Raw genomic sequence first — 25314 nt, 5'->3', positions numbered from 1 at the left:
TAGCCTGGTTTTTGTGAGAAAATTTCGGTAAATGTAAAATGCGAGTGAAAATGCTACAGAAAACAGGTTTTTATAATAAGTAAATATTGACTAGTCGTATCTGAAAACATGAGAGCCTTACGTAGGTCTAAGTTTTTTGTCTTGTATTTTCCAAATATCTATACTACATGTAACTTCTATATGCTATATGTGAAGCATGTAATGTACTGACTACATTGGAGATAAAAAAGTATCTACTCTGGACGTATACTGATGTAACACCATGCAGAAAGTTGAAGAATGCTCAGCAAGAACTGGTAGATTTTAATTTTTTTGTGCATCAAATTTCTTTTCATTATAAAATATTTCAGTTTGCTAAGTTCTGAATTCATATGTACAGCCATATTATTTACAACATTCTCACACATTAAAGAAATTATTAATTAATCAAGTTTTTTTTTTCTTTTGAATCGGAAAAGTTGAAAACTTCCATTATACCTGAATCTGAACAAAAAACAACATTTACGCATTTTTGGAGTAAACTGGACATTTGCTGGTAATTCTTGACAGGAAGCAGAAGTGACCGAAAAGGTAACATTTCCTGATAGTCCGTCTGACAAACACTTGCATAAATCAGAAAATACAGCCGGAAGGAATATATTGTTTCAAGTATTTCAAGATTCTAACTGTCATTGTTTGGTTGTTATGATTCCTAACACCTGGTAAGTCACCAATCAGATCTCAAAAATCGTCTTGAAATGGCCACTGAGTCATGAGAAGACCAGCGTGGTGATTAGGCATGCGAAGAGTTGACAGCGCTCAACACTCAAATAGTACTCGTACGAAACATAGCGTCGACCAATAAAATGCCTCGGTACATAGCAATTAGCCAATGGAAAACTAGAACACAGGAATCTTGGTCCTTGGCTTCTCATCAAGATCATCATCAAGAGTGAGTAATGTCTGAAAATGAAAAAGAAGAATAGTTTACTTCTTGCAAGATTCGTGTCGTATTTCAGCTAATTATCCTTTTTATCCAAACACAAAAATAAAAGATGGTCAATTGTATCCTTCTTGCACCAAATAATGTTGTAGCTGTTTACATTCTGAATGAGGAGTTTTTGGAGAGACGCATTTTCATTACTTTTTCTGATTTGCTACTTGTGAGGACTCTTCAAGCTTGCCAAGAAAATGTTTTCACTTTTCAAGTTCATTAATGCCGTAAGTTTCAAATGAATCCACACAAGCAGCAAAGTAATGAAAAAAAAATTAATTTGAATATCTGTCCATCTTGTGCAATCTACCGTGCATTCATGAGCATTTACTCACCATAAAGGAGAAGAACATAGCACAGGCTGACAGGAAATGCCAGATATCATGGTGGTCGTAGAAATCAAACAATATACAGTCACGATTACCCTCACGTGAGACAGCCGGCGTTTTCTGCAGAGAGAGATTAAAACTGTTAGAGAATGGAGAAACCCAGGTGACCATGAGTCATTGTCCCTTGATGATCACATCAGAAGATTGCAATAGAATATTGAAGCAAGGAGTAGTTTATTTTTAGCAATGAAATTTGAATTTGTGAGACCTGAATTGAACTTCACTTGAACCATTAGTCAGAAAGTGATTTTGATGTATAGACAGACTGTCAGTCTTGACTAAGAGGTTCAACTGGTTTCATTCACAGACTGTTTACAGGACTTGCAATAACTCAGGCACGTACTATAATCTGTAAGCTGTTTCATAACTTCTTATCAATTTCGAACTTTAACCCCTAGTTTTAGTCAAGTTTTAAGAAATTTGTTTCATACAATAATCGCCAACTGCACCCGCCTTTGCTGTTGAAATGAATGTTAGTTGATGTAAATAAAAACAGAGCAAAACAACACATACACTTGAATTTGACAGTGTGGATGGCAAATAAAAGTACTAATGCAGAAAGACAATTGTCAATAGTCCTTAATATGAACAGAGAAATATTGTGCTTGCTCTGACCAGGAACGGAATTTTTTTTATTTGACTTTCACAAGTTCCTAAATTGCAAAAGTAGATCTGAAAAGAAGTAAATACGACTCAAAAGATTTAGCAGTATCTTCACAAACATTCATTCAGTACCGGTATGTTGGGGGATTTGTCTGCTGGCTATGTGTACATGTTGTATTGACAATTATATCATACCAGTATATTGATGGCGCAAATACAGCGATCTCATTGGTTTAGAACTGTGGTATATTGGCAATATACAACGGCTGGCATATGCGCGATCTCTCAGCTTGAGCAAAAATCCGTTTTTGACGTTCAACGCCAGAATTTCAATACACTGTTATGATGTAATAGCAATAAATCTCACCCAGCACCCACACTCGATTTTGACCAGTTCACTTCATATATGCACTCGCTATTGCTGTGCATATATGTCGTGAACTGGTCAAAATCTTGTGGTTATACCGTCACTGTGTGTGCTTTATTGCTAAAATATACACAGTAGACCTTACTATATTGTTTAACAAAATATAATCAGAGCAGCTGAAGCTGGGAATACACCTGAAGCTACAAGCAGTCAGTGCAAATTCCTGTGTGTGGATTTGGGAAATCTTGGGGCTATTCTGAACTTGGGTTTGATTTGCATATAGTAACCTCTACACTACATCACAAATGATGATCAACTTTGTTTATTGCCAAAACTGAAAACTCATCAAATCTGTTGAAATGGGTGAACCCATAAGAAAGAAAAAAACTTCAACGATATCAAGATGTTCGGAAAGGTTGAAAAATATTTCTCTAATGAGGTGCACCACTTTCATTTATGTAATCATTAGTATGGATAATGAGTGGTGCCCTCTGTTTCAGGACTAGGGGAGGCACTTAGCCTCGTTTTGGAGGGTCCGTCATCTTTGTGTGATTCTGGAGTAGCAGTGTGAGTTGATGTAGCTGACGATAAAGATGAATTAAACTGAAGTACTCCTTTCAAAGTTGTCTCCATAGCAACATATACTTACATCCCACTGTGCCAATCCTTGTAGAAAGAAAAACAAAGCTGCTGCCCACAACCCAACAGTAAATAAATAAAAACAAACGCCCTCAATACGATTCTCTCACCGAATCGCAGCTGAAAAAAAAGAGAGGCATGGTTATTAGGACGTTGACTTCTTCATTACATGAGCTAAACACTGTAGCAAATTTTATGATTGACACTGTAACCTCGAATTTGTTCTCCTCGAATTTGAGCATACTGCACAAGCTATATATTATTTGTAACAGACTTTGTCATCATGTTTTGACATTTTTCAAAGAAAAATAACACATCTCTGTGAAGTACAATAGGTGTCGTCTCCTCATTTGCAACATGTTGGCCAGTAGTTCACAACCTGTGATTATATCTACATTTGCCAGACTCAAAATGAGTTTATTACATTGCTCTGTGAAACCTGATGTATAACAGTAAATGTAGCTCTCTAAACACATGATTCTTCATTAACCCTCTGAGCGCCAAAGTCAATTTCGGTCACCCTTATAAAATATATCCCAGTCAAATTTTTAAAGTTTTTGCCTAAATTTTGATAAAAATATGTAGCCAATGAAATGGGATGTTTATTTGGTCCAAAATTATCAAAAAAATTTCACAAAAGTTCATAAATATTGGCAAAACGTTGCATTTAAATTTTGGTGGGAAAAATTACATCATTCAAAGGGTTAATGGCATATGCAGATGCAATTAAATGAAGAAGAATGAACAAGAATCAAAAGTCAGATCAAAATCTTACTCTTCTGCATTTGATATTTTATCTAGTTTAATAGCAAGCCATTCACAGCCTTCATCTCACTTGGGTTATTGTCTTAAGTTGTCTCTTCCAATATTGTTTCTTTATTGTCGGTATTGGCAACAATAACAACACAACCAACATGATGATTGTCTTCATGTCAACATCACTAGGGTCAGTTCAGTATTAGATTGTGCAAGATGTGTAGGAAAATTCAAAACAAATCCGGCAATACCTTCATTATGATGTAGAACGCTAGATACAACATGGAGTTCAGGATGAATATTGCCAGCAGATAAGACGCAAAGTCATGGGGCTGTGTGATGACACCGTATATTGCACTGAAACAGAAAAATAGAGAGACGGAACCTCTAATATCAGCAAAGTATTTATGCACACTGAGAGAGAGTGTGTGTTCTTTACTTCTTCAGCTATTTAGTTGTCTCATAGGCATCAACAAATAGATATCATGGTGTTATCTTTCTTGTGAATACAAATTCAATATCAATTGGAGAAAATGAAAAAAAGGAATAAGATGAGCAATAGATAATTTTTACTCTTCTGCTAAATTTGACGTCAAAACAAACCCTTTTGTACCATTTAAAAAATATTAATATCAACAGCATTACATTACGGGAAATCTCCATTAACTTAGTATTAGTAAATACCCTACTTCCCTACTTTGTTATCAGAGGATTAATTTCACAGACCTGCCTTTCCTACAATGGCACAAGCTCGATAAGATAAATGTAACAATGGAACATTAACACCTCAGGGAATTAAAAGTCTTCTGTTTGTCACCCGAGTTGGTCAGGCACGGACCCGGGTTTCAGGTAACATGCAAGTTAATGCAGTCTTTCCCTAATGAACTTGAAACAGTGTGAATTAGATGATCTACAAATATGATAGGAATTGAACAAGCATTTTAGTATTGCATTGGGTAAATGTATCTTTTGTACTTACAGAGACCAATTAATGGCGTTTCCACAGATGAGTAGTATCATTCTATCCTGTCAACATAACAAACAATTTTGGTCAAGTTCATTGACACACGTTACAGCTTTTAGGAACTGACTTAGAGCTCGAAATGACACATTATGAACCAGTATTTGTCATGCTGTAGGTTCAGAATTACAGAAAGGAGTTTGTTGCAATCATGTGTTTGGACACAAAATGAGCACTTAGAAACCACTACACTGGAACAGTTGCATCTAAAGTAAAGAATCCGAGGTTTAGCCAGACACCAGTAGACCCTAGCTTGAGAGTTTAATCAGACTAAAACTTGCACCAATGGCAAATTGTACAGCAGTTTTACTTAATACAAAATATCATATACCCTGGTAAGCTGAATAATTTTAAACAAAGTCAAAAGTTTTGTTGAAAGCTTTTTGGCATTGGATGTTACCACTCAATTTTTCTTCTAAACTGAAGAAATGAGAACATTTGCCAAAATTGTAACCGACGCAATAAAGTCTTGTGTGAGTTCACTATTTCAGTCAAACAAGCTGGCTTTCTACTTACTGTGTACATGGGCCTGGCGCACTTCAAACAGTCTGTTTTTAAAACCAAGTAAACTCTTTTGAAGAGACCAAGATCTGCGGAAGATCACAATATATAAAGCATGAACAATGATCATCATATAGCATTCAATGCTGACCATATTACAGATACAGAGAAAAGAAATTTGAAGTACAAATTTTGCTCTCATGATCATTAAGATGTGTTGACACTGACTCAAATCATTGGGACCTACATTTTATTCACCACATTTGCAAAGGCAGAAGGAATCCATGGGGCATATCATTCCTTATTTTTGGGCTGAAAATTCACTTTTAGAAGTACCGGTATGTGCCTGCGGGAGTGTTCAGTGAGCACTGTAGAGAAGTGTTTATTATCTTCTGTCATACAGATTTCTTAGACGATGAATATTACAATTTCAGACCAGATGGGGAAATTTCTGCCTTTTTAAAGTGGGTATGATGACCTAAGTTTCGTTGTTCTTACATTATTTTTTAAAAATTATTTCATCATGTTGCATTGTCAAGTTTGCCATTGTATCAGTACATTTTTGTTACTGTACTTTTACAATATTTTTACTGTACTTATACTTTTTCATTGTATTTTTATGATCTATGTACCGTATATTGTAATTTAAAAGTGGTTCGATATTTTATTGATGGAAAAAAAAAAAATTACTATTATTATTACAAAGTTTAATAGTCTCCTTGAATGAGTGGTACATGTAAATCTTTGAAGCCGACCTCTTAACCCTGACCCATGTGACCTGTGAAATCATGCAGTGGTTTATAGCAAATCAGGATTCAGAGGCTTTAAAATAATATGTAAGGAGGCTTTGCACCGTACAGAGATGAGAGCTAGGGATTACTGATTTACTGAAGAGCAAGCATTAACCATGGTGATTACAACGTAATATGTCCTCTCCTTTATTGAGCAAAAAGTGAGTTTCTCTGTGACATGTGGCTTAAGAAAGGTTACTTAGGGAGTCTTCATTTATTGTCAACCACTCAAATGAACCATGTACTGGCTGATTGAAAGGAGTTAGGTTCAAGAAGTAAAGTACAGGTGGGTCCTTACTCACCAATTTCCATCTGCCCATGTAGTACAGCTGGGCAGTCAGTATGCAACATGTTACGATGTGAAGCACGGCAAAGACTATCCAGAAATACAGGGTGCCAAATATCTGTAGAAATATCAGATAATGCAGTTTTGTCAGTTTTGTCTGTGCCATACACTGTATGAAAGATTTATAGAGGAATGTGGAATGAATGATTGAATGAATGGATAAATGAATGAATGAATGAATGAATGAATGAATGAATGAATGAAATGATAAGATGACAGACACTGACTGAATGAATGAATGGGTATAATAAATGAATGAATGGATGAATGTTTGATCAAGCTGTTCCTCCCAGGGAATGCCACATAGTACAAACAACAAAAGAAACTTTTCCTGTGAAGAAGTAAAAGATGACATTTACATTCCCCTATTTTTTATTTCATATACCCAGACTGGATTTGTGTTTGATGGTCTGGTTGTAGGATTTCAAATAGCTCACACTGCACAATTCCAACTTTCTGCGTTCTAATGCATTCTAAATTTCCTGTCAACATGCTGTCAAATGTTAGTGTCATGAAGCCAAATAAAAAACTCTGGGGTACGGTAAATGTTTTATCTAATCACACTGGACCAGGCGTTGTCAGGGGAAATGAAAGTGGGTCATCAGAACTGTCCTGGAAGTATCATGGATGATAAATTGTATCCTGTCTTGCTAACCCATACACTGACATGGTATAGCCCATATCCATTGTTATCAATGGTGGGTGCGGACCTATTCACAAGAAATAGGGATGAACAGGTTCAGGTGAATTTCTCTGCTTAGAGAAATGCCAGTGGGATATATCACCTGATACTGGGTCAAGCGTGATGCAAATCTACTGAAATACCGGTACTTTTCACATTGTTTTACCAAAACAATCTGCCTGATGCAAGTTTCACCACTTTCAGTTTTCCTTTCAAATATAGCAAGGTGGGGGATTCATCAGTATGACTGGAGATTACTGGACACTCCTTTGGTTGCGAACTGGAACGGATTTTCTCAGGGGTTTGAAATAATATGTGATGGTATGAGTGGACTCCCTAGGTTACGAACAATTAACACAAAATTTCTCTGTCAACTGGTCTTTAGTCTTGTTGAATTATCTTGGCCCTTGACTGTTGTAATCTGTTTGAGCCCTATCATTTCTATGCAATGCTTAGATCTGCCAAAGCATTATAGTGCAACAAACGCACTTTGGAGTAAAAGTTAACGTTTGAAGATTGTCATTGGCTGCCGTCAAACAATTTCCATTTGATGTTCATGCATTAAAGCTTCTCAGTAGCTCAAACATACTTTTGATGAATTTTTCTAGTATTTCAGTTCTGAAAATGTACTTCCAGATTATACATCGACTATCATATCAAACTGTTCACAAAGTTAAAGTTGTCAAGATAGCCTGTAGTATATGTATTACGAGCAAATAATTGTAGTTGATTCATAGAAAAAGACAAAAATTCTTTTGTACAGTCTCACTGCATAATACCATACTGTATGTTATTGTTGTGTTGTGTGGGCAAGGCTGATACTTATATTGCAATACATGAATAAGATGATCAAGAAAATCAAACAGCTGAGAGCTGGGTGGGAACATCCTCATGACTACAGATTTCCCTAATCACAGTAGGCCATGCTTGTAACAGTGTTTCCTGTCTGATTTTATTTACAGCTAATTGTGTGTAACATGAGATGTACAGGTGCATGTGTACTGGTACATACATACAAACTGCTGGATGGAAAGAGTGTTATAACTGATAGGGCTACACTCTGACAGGCTGCACAATTCTGCTGTGTGTGTACACACACTTATAGTAAATGCAATGTCTTCAATGGAATCTGTGTACTGAAGTTCACACCGTGCTGATATTTGTTTTGAATATGTGATTGGACTGTAGGATATCTCGGGTGGAACCGTGACTGGGTTGTTTGATAACAGTTGCCATGGAGATTACGGTATTTTGCCAGCTCTTGACCTTGGGAACATTTGCACTGAGTGCAGGGCAGATTCTTGGCATGGGAAAACTAGTCAATGAGACAAAAACTGATGAGACATCTCAGCTACAGGGACACGTGTCAGAGGAGAAGATGATCACTGTGATTGACAAGGTAATGAAATCTGCCATTTCTGATGCTGAGATCTCAACACAAGGTCTGTCCAATTTTGACAGTCTTAGTCGGCCATCAGTGCAAGCTGACAATGTCACTTCTGTGAAAATTCTGAACTCTACCGAGATTTTCAATTTAACAGGGAGCTTCTCTCCCACAGGGGGCTTGACATCTAGCGAACGCACCGGTGAGAATCGCCACTCAACTGAAAGCCGTACATATACCACGTTGGCAAATCGTACAGTCAACCTCAATACTGAAATCGATGATAATTGGACACAGGATGATAATTTTGAATTGAGTCCCCATCCCCTGGTGAACTTCACTTCAACTGAAACTCTAAATTCAACAGCAGGACTTCATCTTGAAGAACAGCTTCATTCTAACGGAAATCGTAATTTCACAAGCCTTGGCAATTCTACGGTGAACAGTGAATCCAGAGAGGAGCTCAACATTTCAACCGGGATGAGTGGTACCACTGAAAGACACATCTCAGTTAAAAACCTCATTTCTACAAAAAGTCTGCTCACACTGAAAAACCATAATTATTCAGTCATCTTGAAGAATATTGAAAATACCAGTAATTATTCTGCCTGGACTGTTCAGCCAATAAAAATATTTGATTCACAAGAGAAACTCATTACAAAAGAAAAATCCTTGGCGACAATGAAATCAAATTTGACAGAAAAGCCACGTGTAAGTTCCATGGAAAAGGACATTGTCAATCAGCTGTTCACCAAAATGACGGAAAAAATGAGTTCCGGAGACAAGCCTGATGAGGCAAGCACACATGGCAACATCTTGAATGTCAGTTCAAAGACAGAGCCAGCTGATAAATCCAAATTTGCTCCCAGTGTGTCAGTGACAGCAATTACTGACAACAAAACACAACTGACCTCTTTTCTGAGGAGAAGTGTCATGACGCCGGAAATTGCAACCGTATCAAATGACAGGACACGGATTGATTCCATAACCACTGAGGTCAGGTCTTTTGATCAGGCTGGAAAATACGGCAAATATGCAAAGACAAAGTCACAAACTGGGAGACTGATGAGGACGATGATGCCAAATCCTGACACTACTGCTAAAACGTATCAAGAAACAAATCGAGGATTGATAAGTCAGAAATACAACCTTACTTCACGTCCATCATCTCCTGATGCGACATTGATGAGAACACATCAAACACAAACAGATGATGGGCCAGGTTTATCAAATTTGAACTTGACAGAGACAGGGATGACGCACACAAATGCTGACTCAGCATATACTGAAGCAAAAATGTTTAACAACTCAAAGATGATACAAGTTGATGATACACAAGCACTGATCAGTGACCATAGTGCCTCTGTCTCCATGGAGCCTGATACCACTAAGCCTGATACCACTAAGCCTGATACCACTAAGCCTGATACCACTAAGCCTGATACCACTAAGCCTGATACTACTAAGCCTGATACTACTAAGCCTGATACCACTAAGCCTGGTACCACTAAGCCTGATACTACTAAGCCTGATACCACTAAGCCTGGTACCACTAAGCCTGATACCACTAAGCCTGATACCACTAAGCCTGATACCACTAAGCCTGATACCACTAAGCCTGATACCACTAAGCCTGATACCACTAAGCCTGATACCACTAAGCCTGATACCACTATGGCTTACACATACCGCTATGTGAAAGAAACACATCATCTGCTAGAGAACAGCACATCGTCAACAACAATGAAACAGGATCACGGGATAAAAACCCCACATATCAGACGACAGACCATGTTGCACCGTCCAGATCCTGCGCTCACTGGAAAGGTAGAATCGGATGAGAAAACGTCTACCAGAGTAGCATCGAGCAAGAGGGAAATATCTAGCGTGATTAAAACTGTGAGCCAAAATTATGAGGTTTATACTACTGCCGATAGAGACAGCAGTGTCTTACACAATATTCAATCACCTAGAACAACAGAATATACAAGCACCGCACATCATGAAAATTACGTAACGATGAGAGATGATCCGTTTAAAACCAGACTGATGACAACAGTACCAAATTTGTTGAATGAAGACAATCTCTACCAAGAGAACATACTTGAGTAGCAAACAGGTAGACACTGGTCTACATGGAAACAGTGTGACGACAAAGGTAGACGTTACCGACACTGATGCAGCAGTGCCCTTGACATCCACAATGCAGCCACCACGGTATGTCACTGCGACAGCGGCTGAGCGACACATGTCCAACGAAAGTCATGTTTTGAACTCTGTGACTCGGACTCCAATCCCAACTGGGACATCCTTCACACAAAAGACCACGAAAATACTACCTGGCCATCATCCATCAACAACAGCGGAGAGAGTCACTATGGTTACCAGCAGCATGCGGTCAACGCCAAAACCAAACAAAGCGAAAGTTGACACACCACCTTTGATAACTACAAAACTCACTGCACGAACGACATCGCAGACATCTGGTGATCTGATTTCCTGTTCTGGCCATCCATGCCAAAACGGTGGTACATGCGTCGAAAGGAGCGGACAGACGATCAAATGCACCTGTGCGCCAATCTACACCGGCGTGACATGCGACAAGTTGCAGCCATTCCCAAGGAATGTGACAGCACATTACACGACGGAGCACTCTATCACCGTGACGTGGCAGCATCCACTGCAGAAAGGTTCGCAAATCACTGGATTTGTTGTCCAATATTACAGATTCGGCCATGATGACATAAAGCACAGCATGATTCTGCACCAGACAGTAAATATCTTCACTGTTAGGGACCTGCTATCAAACAACCAGTATACAGTTTGTGTCTGTGCGACCACAGAGAACAGAATACCAACGCGGTGCGCGGTGATGCGCGATCAGTGTATTGAGGTGACCACTGCGAGTGAGGCGCTGACCACCATCGACTTGAAGACTGCCCTGTACATCTTGGCAGGGACAGTGTTCTTGTTCCTCCTGGTCATCTTCTGTATCCAATTCAGACAATGGAGGAAGAACCGAAGGTACAGAATTCCGTTCAAGACTGTCCGTAGACACAACATCAACGAATTCTCGTACAACATAACCACTCCACCAGAAACACCACAGCGGCCGATGCTGAGTCCCGTGAACATCTCAGAGAACATCCCGATGACTCAGCAGATGGATCTGACTGACGGTAATAATACCAACACTCTTGACAGTTTTCGGAAGCGCCCACAAAGCTGTGACGACAACATACCAAAGCGCAGCACTACACCACCGCATTCAAATGCACAGAATGAATTCAACTTTGAAAACGTCTACTTTCTGCCTAAAAATATCACATGATTAACGACTAAAGGCGATTTCTTCTGTAACTATTCTCAGTGGGCTTCAAGAAGAGGATAGTGGAATCACTAAACCTCCATACAACCTTTCACCTTGACCCCTGGTGACCCATGACCTGAGCCTCCATGTACCCTTTGAACCCTGACCCTTGGTGACCCATGATGTCTACCTCAGCTAACCCTTTGAATTCTGACCCCTGGTGACCCATGACACCACACACATCTGAACAGTGTGCATAGGGTGTAGCAGATTTTGTAAAAGTAGCTGCTTTAATATTTCTGAAAATCATCATGTACATGTAAGATTCATGTATACAGTAATTTAAAATGCATGTGTATATGCCGAAGCATGTCAATTTAATCCATTTTACTGGATCAGCGAGAATGTATGCATAGAGTACGAAACATGTAGAGATTTAGTAATATCTTAGTATTCTCATGCCTGGATGAGTCATCTTACATGTAGCTGCAGTCACCAAATGCATGTTCCCGTCTGCAGGAAAGTCACATTCCACTCTTGTTGGTTTAACATCACGTCAGACATCATGCCCTACTTATTACAGATACGCCTCAATTGAGGACAATTTGATCGGTTTAGAAGTGCATGGCCACTTCTAAATGATGGTTCCTGCACAGAATCTTGAACATATACCAGGAATAATGACAAACTATAGTCTCTGTTTGTGTATAAAACTGTTAGTTGCCGCTGTGTGTGTATGTGTGTGTGTACACGCACATCATGCTCTACTATAATAACAATGAGTTTTTCTGATAATTAGAAATAAATAGCTGCCTTCTTAAAGTCCAAGTTTTAATCAAAACATATGCTGATAAAAACAACTGTGCAAAGGGGGCTTTGTACTTGCATGATGGTAGGAATTTCCAATGAATAATGATAAACACTATCAGGGTTACAAGCATTTGAACTGATTGCACTTACGATCAGTGTTCCCGCTAAGGCTTATTTGCGCGCTAATGTGCAGTGTCTCCCACTGCTCTCGCAGTGAAATTTCATGTTTTGTGCAACTTAGTCTCATTTCAGTCATTTCAATCGGTATTTGTTTTGGAAACGATAACTCAGGGCGAAATGTGCGATCTCAGCATAGATTTTACTTCCACGTTTCGAGTTTACGCCCGTTGGCGGCGCAGTTGCCACCAACGTTCATTGTACGTTGTGACGTACCTCAATTGATTAGCATATACATCAACGGACCCAGCTGTGAGGCAATCAGGCGTATCTCAAGTTGTGCACCCTCTCGAAACCTTAGAGGGAACACTGCTTACGATGCAAACAGAAATTTCAATTTTCATCTGAGGTGTTCAGTGCTTTTGTAGACGCTAGTGCCATGATCCCTCCGCAACCAAATAGCTTTGATACAACCTAATAGATTCCACTGGAAAATTGGACCTCTATAGTTGAAAATAGGGGTGGGTTGGTTAAATTGTTGAAACAATAATACATGTATGGTACTTACCACTCCAAGGACAGCTAGGAAGATGACCAGGGCAAAACAGGCATATGCGATGTAAGCATTGGCGTTGATGTCTGGGTGTCTAGTTTGGTACAGCTTTAACATACCAAGCCCTGCTATGATGTACATGAAGGATGTGTCTGCGGTACAAAATGCGATTATGTAAATGTGAATTATATGCATCAAACAATTTTTCATAGAAGGAATGGACTCAATGTATACTGATCATATATTTACTCTTCTTGACCACCTCTGAGTCAATTAAAGGGACAGAATCGGCCATTTTTCATGAATTTTGTTTGATATGAGACACAATTTATATTGTTTGACATGTTGAAAGATACTGAATGAATGGGTGACCATGCATACCTTCAACCCCAGTTTAAGACACATTACATGAAACCATCGCAAAAATGAATTAATGGTCATGACCATTGATTCATTTTCCACCAAGGGAAGAGAAATCTTTGTAATATTTTCATGAAGTGCGATTTTCAAAGAATATTAATTTAAACTGTCATATATACTTTAATATTCATTTATATTGACACATTTAAGCCTATGATATTGAAGTTCACAAAAAAGTTCACATCTCTGCAAATGTGAGTCATTGCCTTATGGTCATTTCTCACAGAGAAGACTTTGTAGAAAGTACTCCCATATTCCAAGTGTCAGATGGGAAACAGCGCCCTCTACATCCCAAGGCCTAACTTACCGAACTGGAAATTAGAATAGGTGGGACAAACATGATAGCAACCACTAAGAATACCTTCCATGACCAGTGCCATTCCAATGGCATAAAATAAACCAAAATGTTTTGGAATACCAGTCATCTGAAATGAAAAAGATAATCTATTAAATACTGAATGAGTGTATATGTCAAATATTTTTCTATCACTGGAGGTTTTTGTGTTTTGAGTACAAATTTCAGTTTTACCCTGCTATGTTAGCTTCAGTGCTCCACATGTTAGTGTTTTTCATTTGTACGGTCTGACAGCCTGAATGAAAAACTCTACTTACTACTACTTTGAAACAATTACTATTGTCAGTGCCACTTTTTTCCACTCAGACCCGTCAATAATACCATCTTTGGAGATTAGTTGCTCTGATATCCTACACAGATAACAGTGATTTCAAACCAGAATGTGTTTGTGATGATATTGTAAGCATTATAAAAACTTTCTGACAGAAAAATTTTCTTTATCCCCATTATTAACTTATCTCTCACACCTCAAATTTGATTAAATTATAAAAATCGAAATTTCCCTGATCCCCTACCTTTTCGTTTCCATGGTTTCTCTCAAGTTCTTGTTTATGCATAAGATCTTCTCTCCAAATCACAAAAAGAAACAGTACACCCAGTAGAATGTATCCAATGTTACTAAAGATGTTGTTGAAAGCACTGTCAAAGGAATATCAAGAAAACAATCTCTTTATTTCATAACATTAACATTGGAGAAATTTCTGATATATATTCATGTTGATGCTTGTCTTGGCAATTCACCTTTTGAATCCCTGCCTATTTAACCCTTTGAGCGCCAAAGTCAATTTTTCTCACCTTTATAAAATGTACCCCGGTCAAATTTTTTCAGAATTTTACCAAAATTTTGATGACAAACTGTAGTTAATGAAATGTGAAACCCGTTTGGTCCAAAATTATCAAAAAAATTACTGAAAAATTCATAAAAACTGGTAAAATGTTGCACTAAAATTCAGGCTTAAAGCACTTTATTCAGGGATAGCTCGGGTAAGTTATCATAAAGTCAGGCCTGAGAGGGTTAAAAAAACCTAAATGCACGAAATGCTTGCCATGTCCCTACTCAACAATGAGATGTTGAGACATTGATATGCAAAGTTTATTGATAGCAGTATTCTGCACATGATCACTGGCCCTGATGTAATATTTAGATTTAACTTTCTGTATCTGTACAGACTTGCTAAAAGTGAGATAACTAGCTTCCTATCTGCAGAAAGATGTCCTTCAGCTGAAAGACAATAAATCTATCATGCAGACTTTGTCCCAAGATTACATAACTGTGTTTGAACTGGTATGAATGAACTGTGAATGATACCAGTAAGCTTCAAATACAATCAACAATGTGTACACAGATAAGAACAAGAAATAGGAGACTGTCTCTAATTTGATACTTGACTTTAAAGGCCTGTGTCGGCGTCAGCAAGTCTTGCAGGGAAATCTACTTACTAGATTACAATTTCAATGGAAAACAAAAAGCTATGACACCTGCATAATCCTCTTACAGACAAGAACAAACTCCATCCCGGGGATAAATTTTCCCTTAATTTGCTAAAACCTTGGAAAACCTTAATTAGCAAAACTTAAATTTTCATAACAGATTACGGCCCCCTTCAATCACAACCAAATCTTCACCCCATCCCCCACCCCCACCCACCACTGCAATCAAGCAGACAGAGCCATTCACACCTGAAGGGAGTCAGCCCTGAGAAAACACTGGATGTAAAAGAACTCTGAATTTTGAAAACCGTTTTGCTTCAGAATATTAATTGATCCAGAAAGAGAAAAGTGTAGTTTCAAAATGTGAAGCATCATTGGTTCAGTTTTTGTAATTTTATTTTACTTGCTAAGGTGGGTGTTTTTGATTGGTCAAAAGTTGATAAATGCATATACACAGTCACAAGGCATAAATTGCGGCACAGAATTGTGCACTGTTACCTACCTTATGACACCAAGAGGATTTGCACACAGGAAATTATAATAACAGATATCTTCATTGCCACTTTTGTTAAATATCTGCAAAAATACACAACAGAGGGAAACAACTTATTGTGGCAATCACAAAATGACAAAGAGATTGCTTTCAACAAGTTCAATTTTGAGTTTATTCCAGCATTTTTCACTCGTTCTCTGCTCTCAATGAATCCCATTTTCAGAGGTCAGACATTTTCTCCAGGCTGTAGCAGCGTCTTGGAATGGATAATTTCAAATGAACATGCAGAGAGGTTATCTTCAGCCAAATGAAGCTGTGCTATGCATTGCATTCTCTCATCGGACACCAGATCACAGTAACAAAACTAAAAGGAATATGATTTCTGACTTGTGTTCCAATAAATAACGATATGGCTCAATCACTATAGGTTTGTTACTACAAAGAATATGGCATTGAAGTTTTTGTTTGTTTTTATCCTTTGTGTTTGTTGGTGAAGCCTGTGGTGAAAGCCCTGGACAAGTGATTTCTCATTCAAGTCTTTCGTATCAAAGTTTTTAGCCTTTGATATTCAATTTCTGAACATAGAATTATGGAAATTGGTTAAGCAGCAATATCTTTTTAAATCACACAAACTCTAATTGCCGACGACTTGAAAACTTACAGTTTGGTATGTGATGACAAGCTGTATCACTGGCAATGCGTAGAACACAGCTATAGGAAAACTTACAGTTTGGTATGTGATGACAAGCTGTATAACCGGCAATGCGTAGAACACAGCGATGGGAAAACTTACTGTTTGGTATGTGATGACAAGCTGTATCACTGGCAATGCGTAGAACACAGCTATAGGAAAACTTACTGTTTGGTATGTGATGACAAGCTGTATCACCAGCAAGGCATAGAACACAGCTATAGGAAAACTTACTGTTTGGTATGTGATGACAAGCTGTATCACTGGCAATGCGTAGAACACAGCTATAGGGAAAACTTACAGTTTGGTATGTGATGACAAGCTGTATCACTGGCAATGCGTAGAACACAGCTATAGGAAAACTTACTGTTTGGTATGTGATGACAAGCTGTATAACCGGCAAGGCGTAGAACACAGCAATGGGAAGCAAGTTCCAGTGGTAGAGTTTATACTTCTTCCTCAGAGTCTTCCGATCTTTCCTGGAGAGATCACTCACATAGAGGAATGTCTGCAACGGAGGAGGAAGTGTATCAATGCTAGTATCAACACCTTGCAAAATACAGGTTCAAGGTTGAACTCGCCTTAAGGAAAGATAATCCGACTCTTGAAATTGTACAAATATTATCTGATCTACCACATGTGAGGGCTCGTTATTAAGCTCTTGATGTGAACAAAATCATCATCTTAGTTTTTGAAAATCAAAAATCTTTTTTTTCCTCTTTAATGATTTAATTAACACAGGGATGGCAGGCATTTTGGATTTCAAATATCAGTAAATGTTAAGTAATTTGTTTTAGTACCAAACTTTGTACCGTGACCCCTGATTTGTATTCTTCATTGGGTAGGAGAATGGTTGAAAGGTTCACTGAGAAAAGTTTGAGCTACAGTTTAAATCTTTAACTTTCGAGGCACATACTATTTTCAGACCGTCTTAGTCCAGCACAAAAAACAAACACAGGATATTGGTCTTGCAATTTGCACTTATCTTTCCACTTATTAATCGCATACCTTGGTCCGATATATATCTTTTTCTTCTTCTATATCATTCAGCATATCTATATCACTATCGTCCAGGGAAATATTGTCAGCTGAACTGTCACTAGAATGGCGTCGACGTCTGGCGTAGTGTTGATGCTCTCTATGCTGGGTGAGTTTGTCACCATTGGCTGGTATGGTCTCTGTATCTGAGAAAAAAAAAATCATGTTCAAGATCTTGAAAAGTTTGTTCTGAGATGATTTTTTGGGAAAAAAATGTATTCCACAACAAAGTACATGGTATTCTGGTGTAGCTGATTTTGCTTCTGTTCCTCTATGCTTTATATCACACTCAGAGTCTTTGCTTTCTGGCTTTGACAATTCTGAAGATACATGTATGTAGAACGAATTTACTTTAAGGATTTTTAACAATCACTGTAAAGTGTAATTTTGATATTCTAGAAATCAAACATCTGTACTCAGAGTTTTTTTGTGAATTCCAAATGAATGACTTATCACATGAAATGGAACTTGTGAAAGGCACTTTAAGTAACTTGAATTGACGTCGGCACTTTCCTACAATAACATCAGTAGTATCATATCACATACACCGATGATAAGATAAAAACAATGGAAAATACCTAACTTTGTACAAATGAGCCAACTGTGTGTTACCCTAATATGATTTTATTTATCCAATATGTACTGCTAATATACAATAATCTTGATATTACACTGTATATATTAACAATATTACATATTGAAATGATTATCACATATTGGGGTAATACCCACTGGTCATTCAAAGTTGTTTATTGGCCACAATTTTTTATCAAAATTTGGCAAAAATCTGACAAAAATTGACTGAGATAAATTTTTTTAAGGGCCACAAAAATTGACTTTGGTGCTCAAAGGGTTAATGTTTGTTGTCTTCATACCATATCATGCAGACAATTTTTTAAGATCAAGACAATTTTTTTTTCAGGTTCTTGCCACACTTTGATTAAAAAACTGTAGTCAATGAAAATCATGTCCACTTGATTCAAAATTATCCAAAAAAAACAACAAATTCACAAAAAATAATGTTGCATTACAACATTGGTGGAATAAGTACAGCACTCTAAGAGTGAATTAATCTACATTGGTTGCATTCTTCTATGTTATTGCTTGAATGTGATTTAATCTGCTTTAACAGTTTGAGTGCTGTAATTTTTCCGACTAAAATTTTACATTTACCAAATTTTTATGAATTTTTCTGTTATTTTTTTGATAATTTTGGACCAAATGGAAATCACATTTCCTTGGCTACAGTTCTTTATCAAAATTTTGGCAAAAATCTCAAAAAATTTGACTGAGATATATTCTGTAAAGACAACAAAAATTGACTTTGGTGCTCAAAGGGTTAGTACGGAAATAATACTGCAATTGACTACTTATATGAAAGCAAGGGGGGAAATACATGTAAGGAAGTAAATGATAAGAGTGAGACTCTCTACTTTGAAAATATTCACATGCGACTACTTGTCAACTCCTCTGATTCTTGAAATGAAGCATTTCCATTTTTGTCGTCGACTTCACTTCGCTAAAATGACAGAGCAGCTCTCTCCAGCTCTGTTTCAGTTAATTTCTGTTCAGTGTGATAATTCATGTTGGTGTTTGAAATATGCCAAGTCACTGACTATACTTGCATCCCCGACATGGCCAATAAGTATTTCATCAATACAATAACAATTTTCGGTGTGGACCAAAATTATGTCATGACACGTTTACATGCATATTGATAAGCAGTGGGATAAAAGTGTTGTATTGATCATGTGACAGAGTATGTTTATTTCACCAGGACCATGTGATCACATTAACCTGAATCGAATTCGACTAAAATTGAAAGATGCCAAAAATCCACAAATTCTGTTTCATTTCAAAACGTTGTTATTTCATTTTTTTGTGAGTTAAAGAATACTACAACAACTACTGCAATTAGCAGATGACTGTCTGAAATACGTGACTGGCATACTTTAAACTGGACCTGAATGTCTCGTATAAGCTGTAATACCAACATTGAGGAAGTGACAAGGTTTTGAACTTACAACTTTGTTGGAGCACACTACAAGTCAAGGGGAGAGACAAGACATGCAAGCCACACTGTTTTGTCAATTCGGGTTTTAGGAAAGCCAAAATCACAGTGAATCAACTTGTTAAAGAGCTCTAAAGAAAATAACTCCCATTGTCAATACAAAATATCTGAATTATCAATTGCATTATGAAAACTTCCGCCGTTAGAAGCTCAAAAAAAGAGATACACTGTGATGACTAAGCAACTTTTTTTTTATAACTGAAAGTTAGTTGCTGAGGAGAGGCATGGAGGAGAGTAAGCAGGCATGGTGAAAATTTCCAAAGTGTCCTTTGATGAGAGACTCACTACGGGATAGCTCACTGGCGTGTCTCATCTCCGCAGAGCCATAGCTCGGTTGATGTGAAGTCCCAATGGGCGCTGACGGGTCTTCCGTGCTGTCACCAGCTGCAAGGAGAAAAAAAAGAGAAATTGTGATGAGAAATTCAATCCTGCGACAGCTGTGGGCATCTTTGATTCAAGAACTGTGAAGTCCTATAACCTTGACATCATTCTGTTATTGCTACCTTCAACTTTAACTTCAGTGTTATGTTAAATTAAAGGGACAAAGTCGGCCATTTTTCATGAATTTTGTTTGATACGAGATACTACTTATATTGTTTGACATGTTGAAAGATACTGAATAAATGGGTGACCATGCATATATTTGACCCTAGTTTTAGACACATTAAATGAAACCAACACGAGAAGGAATAAATGGTCATGACCATTAATTCCTTCTAGTGTTGTTTCATGCCGGAAAATGCCGAGAGAGTTTGACCGGTTAAGAAGGGCTTGACTACGCAGTTTCTGCGTAGTGAAGCTTCATTACGTATTCATGGTGACCCCTGGCCAGCTGTCAATAACTTTGGGGGCTTTTGTCTTTTGGCCTGCTTTGCATATGCGTCGTTGGACACGACCTGCCAATCACCCAGGTAGTCAATTAAACTATTAATTGACTGTTTACCGACCCAATTAACACTATCCAGCAGTATCAGTCATATTTTAATCGCGTGGCCCGGGTGGGCACAACGTAGGAACGCGTGTATTTCTGTGTGTACGTTTCACTTGTGGTGTTGTTTGTACCATCGTGTGTCCTTGTTTCACCTACAGCATTACCTTCAAGGTGACAGGCTTATTCAGTATCATTGCACCGAGTTCTGCCCACGGTGAAAACCACCTGTTTTGCCTACTAATTACTGCCTGTCGCTGCCCGTCCTGAATGTAGCCTATCTATAGCTACAGTAATCACATAAATCATTTATCAGTTTTGATATATACTCCTAAATTGTAAGTTTGATCAAAATCGAGACCACATTCAAGGGCTATGCAGACTGTCCATGTACGCACACACAGTGACAAGAAGGCGGCAAACACCTACTCACCAAGCACATCGAATCGGCGAAAAGAAGCATAAAAAAGCTAGGCTTATCGCCAAAACAAACGCGCCAAGCGCTAACAAAAACCCATACCAAGCGGCCCTTTTCAGGGCCACCAGATACTCCAAAAAGGGAACTACCAAAAAATACGATAAGATGACATAGAACACACAAACACTTAAAAGAAATAACAAAAATCGTACACATAACAAACACTGAAACACAACATTAAATACAAAATAAACAATCACAGTAACGTAACAGAAAACATGGCCGTGGAATAAATCAGCTATTTCCAAAGAAAAGCCGACAACAACATGAAATTCAACAACAACCTATCATCGGTCAAACTATGAAACTCCGAAAAATAGTACTAGGCAAAAGCCTTAAAATTCATTCGGACACCAACAAAACCAAACAGAATAAAACCACCTCAGGATTTCAACAAATAAAGTCGTATAATGTGACTACGCTACATCGTGAGACACAAACAATCGCAACAACACCAATTTAAAGAAAAGTCAAATTGGACTCCACGAACAACAGAAAAACAAAAGCTTGAAAGCTATCTGAAGCTGCTAAACTCGCACTTCTAGAGATACCCTTTCAAACAAGGAAACAAAACATGTCGCGTGCCAAAAGATCGCGATAAACCAGCTTGCAAACATTGGACAAATTTTGGGAAAATAACCCTTCGACAAGGGGTCGGTTTTTCGTTATTGTCAACACAAACGATTACGTACTCGAATGCGAAGGCAATTACGTAACACTCAGTATTATACACAACAAGCCAGAACAAACAGTAAACAAAGTAAATGAACTATTAATTAAAATGTACGAGAACAAGCACATCAACCAGGACACTTGTAAGTATCTTGATCCAATAAACATAAAATCCGTACCCCACAGTGGTACTTATTGCCTAAAAATTCACAAACCTCCGCAAAAATCTAAAAGACACACACTAGTCAAAACAAAAATTACCGAAGTAAAGAAATATAGAACAAACAAACCGAACCACCAAACGGACTCACAACGTGACCAAAATTAATATACTTGCCTCGCTAATCGGAAAGCAAGACCACTAAAATGCATTAAAATAAATTTTCACAAACACAAAAAAGGAAAGAATCTACACTGCGACTGATGAGAAACCACACTCGGGTTTCGAAACGCAAGCGTCAAAGGGCGACTCTATCAACTTTTGTAACAACATAGGTCCGGCTGCGTCTCGCCATAAGCTTTCCCCACACAAACAAAACATTACCGTACACACTAATCCAAACTTCTCTACAAATATCCAAAGCGAAACAAACATTTCATTAACACAAACAATCGGATAAGAATGTAGGAACACATTTTCGAAATGAATCAAACACAAACTCGACACAAAAACATTTAGGATAGTTAGGTGGGGAGCCTGTTTCTCATTTTTTACATCTCGCTATACTGTCTATGATTCTAAAAATAAAGTCATCTGCCACTTTTTCTGTATACGCGGTTTGGCAAAACTCATCTCTTCAATCGAAAGTCGGGCGATTTCATGGTTCTTTGGGGCACTTAAGTGTACGTCGAGCTTAAGGAATGTAGTTACATTCGCGATGTTTTATTCGAAAATTATTTATTCCTTCAAGGGCAAATGCACATAATTTATGCTGTTGGAAATACTGGCCGCTCATAAACAAGACAATAAACTCAATATATGTGCATTTTTACTTATATTGTCAAAGTACCACCGACACCCACAAAAAACCAAATGGTTCAGTCCAGGTATTTGCAACTCTGCCATCCGACTGGTCAACAGGAAATCAACCATAGGTGTCTTTTGGCACGCGTATACGCCAGTCACCTAGGCGACGGTAATCTGCACCACTTATCACCATCGGGAAGGTACTCCTCCCCATATACCACTGGTGATCCCACCCTCAAGGCACTGCGTCATTCGACCAAGCATTGTTATTGTAATTTTCTGCATAAAATTAACAGCGAGGTCAACCGGTCAAACTCTCTCGGCATTTTCTCTCATGTTCATTAATCGTGTCTAAAACCGGGGTCGAATATATGCATGGTCACCCATTTATTCAGTATCTTTCAACATGTCAAACGATATAAGTAGTATCTCGTATCAAACAAAATTCATGAAAAATGGCCGACTTTGTCCCTTTAACAAGACCAAACTTCTCACCCTATTGCTATGAATGCAGGTCCAACTTCATCATTAAAAAAATGATCCAGAAGGACCATACCATTGGTCAAATGTGGGTTTCAGCCATAACCCTACTATTACCCCAAATATATTCTGCACATCAACCATGTTAATGTTAGGATCAACATCCTTTACGAGATCTTTCATTTTTGTTTTAATTTTTATTCAAGATGGTAATTGCTACAGTACACTTTGTTGTGCACACAGTTCAGAAAAAACTTATCACATAATCTGATTATTCACAGCCTTTTATCTCTTTCCTTTTTAACTCCAAACAGTGTGACCAGTATTTTCACTGGATACGTGGTAAATTCATAATAGCGGCTGGGAAAAAATATCACAGTACTCTTTAAGGTAGAACGCGCCGCGGGGACACAAATTTTGCCTCTCAAACTTTTACAATTCTTTTCTGATATACCACTTGTGGGGTTTCATCGACAGCTCTTGATGTAAGAAAACTTTTCAGCAACTTAGTTTTTCAAAATTTGAAACTTTTATTTTTCTCCATAGAGTTAACATAGGGATGGCGGCCATTTTGAATTTTAAATATCGGTAGTGAGTTATTTGTTTCCCTAGTACCAAAATTTGCACTGTGATCCCAAATTTTTATTCTTGATTTTGAAAGAGAATGGTGGAAAGATTCTTCAAGGAAAGTTTGAGCAAAAGTTTAAGTCTTTCACTTTCGAGGCGCGAACTACCTTAAAAGACAGGATTTCTTTGAGTATATTTGATTCCAAATCTTACACCATCACCTTTATAACCCATAATAAATCTGGCATTTAGAACTTGTAAAGTAGTTTATTTATGCTAGGTCTAAAGTATGTAGGTCTTGATAGAATATTCACCCTCAATATCTTGGTTAATCATAGGAAAAGACTTTCACATCAAGAACATGCATATTTAGTACATTCCCTAGGGAAGGAAGATTTGTGAGAGCATTTATAGTTGTTAGTCCAGGGGATACGAAAGTACAGAAGAACTATTTTCCACCACCAATAAACCCCAATTTAGCCCTAAGAGACCATTTAAGGTGACACTACTAAATACGTGAACACTTTTAGTAATGGAAGTACTACTATTATACTTTTATTGTTCGACTAACATTATCATTGCAGGATTGTCAGTTACACCGTTATAACTACCCCACTTTAGAGCACAATCAACATTGAACACCAATACATTAGCACTAGCTGTTATGAGGTTGGAGAACAAACACCTTATAACCAAAGTACAGTGTATGGAGAGGCTGATGAACTTTGGCTCCCTCGTAATAGGTAGTTGATACAAAGCCAGTCAAAGTCAAAGATTAAAACCTGAAATATATTTTCGATTGTCCCCTAAAATTGGAAATCAAACTTTCTCATGTACAGTGATTTAACAGGCTGTTGGTACAGTCTCTACTCTGTGACTCCATTGATTTTAATTAGTTTTTGTAGACTGTTTATAAATAGCATACTTGTACAAAGCATATGAATATAATCAACAGTTCTAGAGGGCGCTCTCCAGAGCCCTCTGGCTCTGATGATGATACATCTGCCACTGTACAATCATATCATAATACGTTTGATATTTTAAGTTTCTCCTTTTACACAATATCTTTTGTTGAAAAAGGGACAGTCACTTTTTATATTTTAGGTATATGACTATTGTTGAGATGTGTCCACACAACATTTTTTACAGCGCCTCTAAAAAATCTGTAAATGTCTGGAAAAAGTTGCAGGCCATATTGCACTACTTTGATGACAGCCAATCACACAACTATAGCTTGTACCTGTCACTGTTAATCTTCTTTGCTCTACATTTTTTAGCACAATCTGGTTGTGCAAGCAGTGAGAACTAATTCTGGTGGGACAAGGTGATAGGGCATCACCTCTGTGCCAGCAAGTGATCAATTACCAAAATTAACCACACTTTTCTGGGGTTTTTTTGTTTGTCGGGATCACGAGTCAGAAACAACAACTGAACATTTTAATTTTATCTATAATTACATGTACTTTTCAGCAGTAAGCAAC

At 37.8% G+C, this 25314-nt stretch overlaps 1 protein-coding gene across 1 annotated transcript in view; it reads right to left on the bottom strand.

Annotated features, from left to right (window-relative positions):
• Positions 1-723: 723 nt before the first annotated feature.
• The window catches only part of LOC139126941 (SID1 transmembrane family member 1-like), a 52559-nt gene continuing 27968 nt past the window's right edge, over positions 724-25314 (bottom strand). The window contains exons 12-25 of the mRNA XM_070692861.1: positions 20027-20125; positions 17641-17816; positions 17000-17140; positions 15951-16024; positions 14533-14656; positions 13970-14087; positions 13258-13394; positions 6343-6444; positions 5265-5348; positions 4707-4753; positions 3979-4084; positions 2982-3077; positions 1309-1422; positions 724-942 (exon numbers count right to left, since the gene is read on the bottom strand). Of these exons, the coding sequence (XP_070548962.1) occupies positions 880-942; positions 1309-1422; positions 2982-3077; positions 3979-4084; positions 4707-4753; positions 5265-5348; positions 6343-6444; positions 13258-13394; positions 13970-14087; positions 14533-14656; positions 15951-16024; positions 17000-17140; positions 17641-17816; positions 20027-20125 (1481 nt within the window). The 3' untranslated portion in view covers positions 724-879. The remainder of the gene's footprint in view (positions 943-1308; positions 1423-2981; positions 3078-3978; positions 4085-4706; positions 4754-5264; positions 5349-6342; positions 6445-13257; positions 13395-13969; positions 14088-14532; positions 14657-15950; positions 16025-16999; positions 17141-17640; positions 17817-20026; positions 20126-25314) is intronic.

This window comes from Ptychodera flava, unplaced genomic scaffold (genome assembly GCF_041260155.1).
Source record: "Ptychodera flava strain L36383 unplaced genomic scaffold, AS_Pfla_20210202 Scaffold_28__1_contigs__length_4768798_pilon, whole genome shotgun sequence".
NCBI classification, from domain to species: domain Eukaryota; kingdom Metazoa; phylum Hemichordata; class Enteropneusta; family Ptychoderidae; genus Ptychodera; species Ptychodera flava.
This window is presented reverse-complemented; position numbering and strand designations above follow the sequence as displayed.